This window comes from Pollicipes pollicipes, unplaced genomic scaffold, assembly GCF_011947565.3.
Source record: "Pollicipes pollicipes isolate AB1234 unplaced genomic scaffold, Ppol_2.1 Scaffold_7231;HRSCAF=8579_pilon_pilon_pilon, whole genome shotgun sequence".
Lineage (NCBI taxonomy): Eukaryota > Metazoa > Arthropoda > Thecostraca > Pollicipedomorpha > Pollicipedidae > Pollicipes > Pollicipes pollicipes.
In genome coordinates, this window is record NW_023597034.1 from 37175709 (window position 1) to 37183515 (window position 7807).

The 7807-nt window shown below is 50.9% G+C and overlaps 1 protein-coding gene and 1 pseudogene across 3 annotated transcripts; one reads left to right on the plus strand and one right to left on the minus strand.

The window, feature by feature from the left end:
* Positions 1-68: 68 nt before the first annotated feature.
* Positions 69-3970, plus strand: LOC119110705 (cell cycle control protein 50A). 3 transcript variants are annotated; one of them, XM_037234609.1, is made up of 3 exons: positions 69-111; positions 1735-2396; positions 3484-3970. In XM_037234609.1, exons 2-3 carry the CDS (start codon positions 1785-1787, stop codon positions 3946-3948), a joined length of 1077 nt encoding a protein of 358 aa, XP_037090504.1. In that variant the 5' UTR covers positions 69-111; positions 1735-1784; the 3' UTR covers positions 3949-3970. The 3 variants fall into 3 exon arrangements, with proteins under 3 accessions (XP_037090504.1, XP_037090503.1, XP_037090505.1); XM_037234608.1 differs by having other exon boundaries at positions 76-134; XM_037234610.1 differs by lacking the exon at positions 69-111 and adding an exon at positions 179-267.
* Positions 3971-5958: 1988 nt separating this feature from the next.
* LOC119110210 (fumarate hydratase, mitochondrial-like) lies at positions 5959-7421 on the minus strand (annotated as a pseudogene).
* Between the last annotated feature and the right edge of the window lie 386 nt (positions 7422-7807).

The window sequence follows — 7807 nt, forward strand, 5'->3', positions numbered from 1 at the left end:
ATTGCTTCTTCAATGGTGGTTTTGCGTTGCGACAATTCTGACGTTATTGTGATTTGATTTACGTTGTGTCGTCGACCGTCTTAGGGGAGCTGCGGCATCTGCTGCGTTTGGGTGGGTATCGGGGGTTTCCCCAGGTGCGTTTCTTGTTTATATAAGCTACCGTAGGCCAGTTAGCAGTTGTGGTGCTGTTGCGTTTTCATATAAGCTTGTAGGGTCGCCACGATTGTATTGTCTGTATACGGAAAGTTGCAGGCATTTGTGCGCGTCGTGAGTATTGCTACGTTATCATTTTTCTCTCACAGACGGACGGAGTGCAGACGATATTTCACGGCTCGTACATTTTAATATCGCGGATACCTCAAAATATATTATAAGTTCTCACTTCCTGCCTAGGTACAGGTAGACATAGGCATCTCATGTTACAAAACAGCATTGTACATAAATAACCCTTTTGGCAGTAACTGTTGTAGATAATCTGAAAACAGGTACATGTACACTCTAACCTTTAAACTTGAATGATAACCATAGGTTGCGTCTAAGCACTTCAAAGACACGACATCCCCACCTGTTGGCACTGTTGCCACAATGATGTTATGTGCATGCAGTTTCTCTGTAAAAACCTTTTAAGGAAAATAGGAAAAAGAGCCAGAATCTAGCCTAACCTAACCCAAGCTAACTTAATCTAACCTAACCCAACCTTACCTAACATGACCTAACCTAATGTAACCTAGCCTAACCTAACCTAACCAAACCTAACCTAACCTAACCTAACCTAACCTAACCTAACCTAACCTAACCTAACCTAACCTAACCTAACCTTACCTAACCTTGCTGTCATCATTTTGCCCAATCTCCCCATTGAATCCCCTGCAGCCCATTTTCTCATTAGCAGCAGTGCCATCAATGTGACAAAACAGCATTTGGCTGACACCTACTATCATTGTAATTGTTTTATCTCGAAGGTAAGATTTTAAGATGTCTCAAGAATTTACCTGTTTTATGATCATTTATGGTGTCTGATATCTTAAAAAACATCAGTTCATAAGCAAATGAATATTGCAGTGTAAGGTGCCAATGTGAACAATGACCATTAATTGCAATGAACAAGGCTGGATTTTAGGGAGAGGAAATAGATGAAAGTGGTGAAAATTATGAACCTGCAATGTACCAAAAATTTTACAGGCTCATCAAAGGTGTTCCAAACATGTTAAATTTTAGATATCTCCATGACCATTATCTGAAGTAACACATCTCCTCTCAAACCCTGTGCAGCAAGGTGCACTATTAGCAGCAGGCATGTAGATTTTCAAGAAAAAATATAGACTGCATTGTTTCAGGTGGAGAAGGTCAAGTCCATTCAAATCCAGGGAAAATCCAAAGATGCTGACTAATCATTGACAATTCAAGCATAATCAATCATGTCATAAGCTTGAGTATGTCATTGGCTTGGCAAATTGAGCCATGCTATTTCCAATATCAGTTTAGAAGCTTCTGATTGGTTACAGCAGTTAATATAATGTGCAACATGTTAATAACAGTGTACAGCTTGAATGTAATCAGAGTCTGTTGGCAAAAAAGAAGAAGTAGACAGTTGAAGTAATCACTAACTCCCCCTCAGCATTTTGTGAGGTTAAATACTGGTAAGAAGTCACCTGTGTTCCTGCGTCATCACATGGTCTATTTTCCATTGGTGATGCTGTGTTGAGGTGTCAGTTGGCCATGGTATGTCCCCAGAGTGTCACCTGCGACCGCTGCTGGGGGTGCGAGGTGTCGGCGCCGCAGCCATGGCCGGAACTGACGTCTCCTCGGACCAGAGCAAGACAAAGCGGCCCTCCAGCAACAAGTTCAAACAACAACAGCTGCCAGCCTGGCAGCCGATTCTGACAGCAGGCACTGTGCTGCCAGCCTTCTTCGTCATTGGCGTTGCCTTCATCCCGATCGGGATCGCGCTGCTGACCTTCTCCAACAACGTCCAGGAGCTGGTGCATGATTACACATACTGCAACAGCTCGATCCCCCGCCACGCTGGTGCGCCATGCGAACAGGTCATCCGCAACAGCTCCGAACCGTGCACGTGCGAGATCGAGCTCAACGTGACCGAGAGCCTCAACGGCCGCGTCTACATGTACTACGGCCTGACCAACTTCTACCAGAACCACCGGCGGTACGTCAAGTCACGCGACGTTGACCAGCTGAAGGGCAAGGAGTCGTCGCTATCCGACTGCTCGCCGTTCGACAAGCTGGATGGGAAGCAGATCGCGCCATGCGGCGCCATTGCCAACAGCCTCTTCAATGACACGTTCGAGCTGAAGCTGCTGGGTCCCGGGCCAGAGCAGACAGTGCAGCTGGTGCGCACTGGGATCGCCTGGCCCTCGGACAAGGAGCAGAAGTTCAAGGTAAGGTGGCGAGCTCTCGGCTGAGCTCTGATTAGGACGTGTGACATGCATGTCCAGAAAGCATTCGAACTTTTAGACATGCATGTTCAGAGGTGAAAGACATGCCTGACATGATGACATGATTTGTGCTTGATTTTTAACATTAGTTGCCTTAGTTGTCAAATGTATCCCACATTTTTCAGGACTGCAACATGACTGTATGTTGCATTGTTCATCAATACATGTGGTTTGTCTTGGTCGAATTCCCACTGAGCTGTCACGTCGGTGGTCGTTAGTTGTATCCTGTCGTGTGTGATGATGCTTGATCAGGTCAGGTCAAGTCAGGTCAGGTTAGTGGAAAAAATCGACCTGCGATCCCAGGATTTTCAAACAGTTAAAAAAGATCATGCTCCCAAAAGGCAACTTTTCCACTCGAGCAAGTCCCGTATAACTGCAGTAATGCTTCGTTTGCTGCATGTCTTCGGTCTGAACGCTTTGGACGGAACATACCTGGTAAAAGCATACTCATACTTGCGGGCTCTCAGATTGTCCATGCTGAGGCAAAGCTTTCCAAGATTGAAGGAAATGGTTCATGTTTTAAGATATTGAGGCAAGCTATGCGCTGTGATGGGGAAAGTTCACTTGTAGCAAGGAAACACGAAAATGTGAAATATGTTGCATGACATTCCGCAACTTTCTACGTACTTAACTCAACGCCAATTTTTCGGCAGCCGCTATCCATGCAATACCGTGGAGATCTCTGACTTCAGAAAACGCTGTTCCGGCACCGTCTGTGCTGCTTTCATGTGTTGAGCAATAGCTCAGTATTGAGGTAGCAACTAGAAGCGTTGGGTGGGGAAGCGTTCTTTTAGTGATAGGTAGAGTCATCGCGGGCCAGATTTTCTCTGGGCCCACCCTGTAATCCATTTCCAAAATTTGTGTACGTATCTGTATGCCATGCCGGTCGTCGAGGGCCTCGGAGCTTACACGGGTGTGGTACGGCCACCGGACCGGGACGTGTTCCGCAGTGTCTCACGTCCCCAGCCAGGGGCTTGTGGCTGCCATGTGTAAAGGCGCCTGCTCATGTGACACTGCTCTCGCTCGGCAGAACCCGCCGGGCACCCTCGACAGCACGGGCGCCTTTAAGGACACGGTGAAGCCGATCAACTGGGCGAAGCCGGTGTGGCAGCTTGATCCCGAGGACGCGCACAACAACGGATACGAGAATGAGGATCTGATTGTTTGGATGCGCACCGCCGCCCTGCCCACCTTCCGCAAGCTCTGGGCCCGCGTCAACGACTCTGCCGAGACATTCAAGCACAGCCTGCCCAGCGGCCTTTACCGCATAACCATCGACTACAACTACCCCGTCTCGTCGTTCGACGGCACCAAGCGCGTCATCCTGTCCACCACGTCCCTGCTGGGCGGCAAAAACCCGTTCCTGGGCGTGGCGTACATCGTCGTTGGCTGCATCTGTCTTGTGCTCGGCGTCGCCTTCCTCTTCATCCACATCAAGTACGGCAAACGCGGGACCGACACCATCACCAGCCACTCCAACTGGAGCGAGCACTAAGCGCGCTGTTGCCGGGCTGGCCCGCCAGGCGGCGCTGCGCACGCCGCGCGCGTCACTGCGCGCCGCCTGGCCGGGCGCGCGGGCAACCGCGGCCCGGATGTGCAGCCGTGGCTTATCTCCTCGGCGGCGGCCGGCCCTGCTGCCAGCGGACGCGCCGGCGCTGGTTGGCCGCCGGCGCCTCAGTCGCGCCTTACTAGTCACGCACGCCCCAGGGGTGCTGCTATTGAGCGCTGCTCGCGACGTGCTGGCTTACCCGGTTTTACCCCGTGTGCTCCTTGATTTGATCGGGTGTGCGTTGTACCCACTCTTTAAGTGATTGGTGACGAGGATAATGCTGACCAGTGATGGAAGCTCGTCAAACCCGTGGGTGATATGCACCTCCTTTTACGTCAAATCAGGTTTTTGCGGACATTCCAAAACAGATCGGAGATACGCACACTGAGAATCTTTCCTGCCGATGCCATAACACCAATGTCCAGTTTCTAAAAGCGGCGTGACACGTCGCCTTCATGGATGAGAAAGCTGCGATGCGCGACTACCCAAAGAACGCTATCGCCTCTCGAGTGAATGATCTCTGTCGGATCGGCATAATCTTAGCGTGTCGAGCTGGGAAGATGAGTGCGGTATGTGGTCACTATTGGTCCATATTGTTTCGATGCAGAGGTTTCGTTTCACACCGGCTACGGTCGAGGTTTTGGTGAACTACAACTTACGGCCTTGCTTACGGGACGGGCTGATGTCCCCCTGCACGGGTCAAGAACGCTGAGAAACGGTTATGTGGCGAAGCTACCGAAAGGAAGCTGTTTGTGCAGCGAATACCAGAATCGCGCTAGTTCCGGTGAACGATCGTGTGGGCGCGGCCTCACCTGAACCGGGTCCCCTACCCCCCACCCCTCCCCATGCACTTAGAATTAATGTAGGCACTGAATGTAATTTTTGGCTTGTGTTAGCCATAGTGCTTCAGTGTCGGTGCTGATGTTGATGTGCTTTTCCGGGTGATTAGACCAAGCCTCTGTCACGGGCGACCCGAAAGGTCAGTTTTACTACCGTCAGCTTTAGAAACGGATTTTCCCATGCGAGGTCAAATATATCGAATGCGTTAGTTGGAAAAATAACGTTGGTGTTACTACCGACCGCATGAAATCATTTGCCGCCCACATCATTTACTTGCCGCCTGAAATCCTGCATTTCTTTGCGACTTGAAACTCGTCGGGGTAAAAAACATAATTCCGCCCAGTGGTTCAAGAGTCCAGACCGACTGTCGTGATGCACCCCGGAGCATTAACCTAGTCGAACTATGTTCTCCGTTTTGTCATGCCATTTTGAAACGTGACGTGAATGGGCTGACCGTTTGTAGTGTACTGCTGACTACGTTCAACCAGAAGCTGGCCACCGACCATGCGGACCTGTTGTGGCGGTTTATGAAACTTGTTTTGGTATTGCATTGTTCACATCGGTAGTTCAGTTGCGGTTGTTTCCAGCCCTATATTGGTGTTGCCATTGAACTTACGAAATGTGCCGCGTTTCAGATTTCATCTCCTGCATAATTACGACCCCCCTTTCGATGTGCATGACAGATGGGAGGCGACAATCAATGTCATGTCGCAGACGCACGTACGCTGAAATATATCGACTGCGGTGATCTAGTGATGCTGTCCCTCGTTGGTTAACTAAGGTCCTTGCTTGCCTTTAGTCTGCCTAGAATGTGTTGCTTAGAGCGCGTCCGTCGTTTGATGGCGTAGTTCCTCATCTCGCCTAGCTCGTGCTCGAGTGTTCGTTCAACTGGCTGCTGTGTTCGTCCAACGTCCATAATTATGCGTTGTTGCCTATGACGCGTCGTCACTGCATGTTACGTTATGTGATAAACACGCAATGAGCAGATCGTTCGCGCACCAATAAACTTTATTTCCATTGCCATGTCTCACTACGATAAAGACTCCAAAGGCGGACAGCATCACACGGAACAGGCCGCAGGCGGCAAAATTGCCGGCAAGCGCGCCGCAGCGGCCTCGCGAACACCGACGGCACCCGCCCCCCCCGCCGCATAGCCTACTTGGGGCCGAGCATGTCCTCTGGTCGCACCCACTCGTCGAACTGCGCTTCGGTCAGGTAGCCGAGCTTGATGGCTGTCGCCCGGAGCGTGGCGCCCTCCTTGTGCGCCGTCTTGGCGATGTGCGCCGCCTTGTCGTACCCGATGTGCGGGTTGAGGGCCGTCACCAGCATGAGGCTCTCGTGCAGCAGCTGGTCGACGCGCTCGCGGTTCACCTCGATGCCAACCACACACTTGTCAGTGAAGCCACACCGCGTCGCCCAGCAGCCGATCGAGCGCAGCACGTTGGCCACCATCATCGGCTTGAACACGTTCAGCTCGAAGTGGCCGTGCTGCCACCCGCTGACAGCAACGTGATTGCCCATCACCTGGGCAGCGACCATAGTGATGGACTCACACTGGGTAGGTTTTGACCTTTCGGGCTGATGGAACTTCCAGCTCATTCTCTGGTATGACAGCTCGCCAAGACCAACGCGGCCCGGACCCAAGACGCGCAGGTCGTTGGCAATCTTCATGATGCGCAGGTGATTACAGTGTCACCCTGAGACCCTCCACCATGGCATCATCGTGTGCAATGCCTCAAAACTTATTTGGAAGCAGTGACAATGGCAGGCCTGTCAGTTCAACACTTTTGCTGCCAACTTCTCAGCAATCCCTTCCGGTGTGAGCCAGTGCCCACTTGCTGTGCCACCGGCAGCCAGCATGTACACAACGGCAGAGTGGCTTTGATTCGGTCAATACCAAATGCCAGCTGCTGTACATAGCCACTAAACTCCTGCCCAAGCGTAAGAGGAGTGGCATCTTGCGTGTGAGTCCGACCGATCTTCACGATGTTTTCATACTCTTTGCACTTGATTTCCAATGCATCATGCAGTTTTTGCATGCCTGGGATCAAAGTGTTGTGTATCTCCACAGCAACAGCAATATGCATTGCAGTTGGGTAAGTGTCATTGGAGCTCTGACTCTTGTTGACATGGTCATTTGGATGAACAGGCTTTTTGCTTCCAAGCTCACCACCCAACATCTCAATAGCTCTGTTGGCAATCACCTCATTGGTGTTCATATTTGATTGGGTCCCTGACCCTGTCTGCCAGATTACAAGAGGAAAGTGTTCTTCATATAGCTGACCACTGATAACCTCATCTGCTGCTTTACAGATTGCATCTGCAATGTTTGCATCCAAGCCAATTCCTTGTTCACCTCCGCTGCAGCTTTTTTCAGGACACCAAATGCTTTGATAACAGGCTCAGGCATTCTTTCATTTGACCCTCCAATTGGGAAGTTGAGCATAGATCTCTTTGTTTGAGCTCCATAATACTTATCTGCAGGAACTTCTAGCTCACCGAAGGTATCAGACTCCTTCCTCACACCTCTAGAAGCCATTAAGGAAGATGTGCTGAACGCTTGCCCACTCTTCCAGTTCCACAACCCCGTCCCGATCCACGTAGGCTCCCAGCCAACGCCATCTGCAGGCCTGATTCTCACGATTTCCGGCCACAGCGTCACAGACACCCGAAACCTCCTGGCAGGCAATACGTACCCGCTCGATACGGAGAGTAATAGGGGTCAGGTGGTTACAAGATGCGGAATGCAGCCAAGTGGGGCAGCCCGCCAGCAATACCGGAATCACACGCCGATCATACACTCCCAGATCTGCGCAGAGCGGTGCGCACGGATCTCCGACTGTCGCGCCGGGCAATTTGCCAAGCCAAGAATCGAGATTACGCGACTAAGGCCTGAAATGCCTGCATGTATTTCTATCACTAAACCCACAGCACCCCAAATATTGAGAATTATGCGTCGTAAGGC

Bases quoted from the DNA above. Each gene is read 5' to 3' on its own strand.
- LOC119110705 (XM_037234609.1), top strand. From the start codon at position 1,785: ATGGCCGGAACTGACGTCTCCTCGGACCAGAGCAAGACAAAGCGGCCC. The intron at 2,397-3,483 runs GTAAGGTGGCGA...CTCGCTCGGCAG, and splicing joins ACAAGGAGCAGAAGTTCAAG to AACCCGCCGGGCACCCTCGA.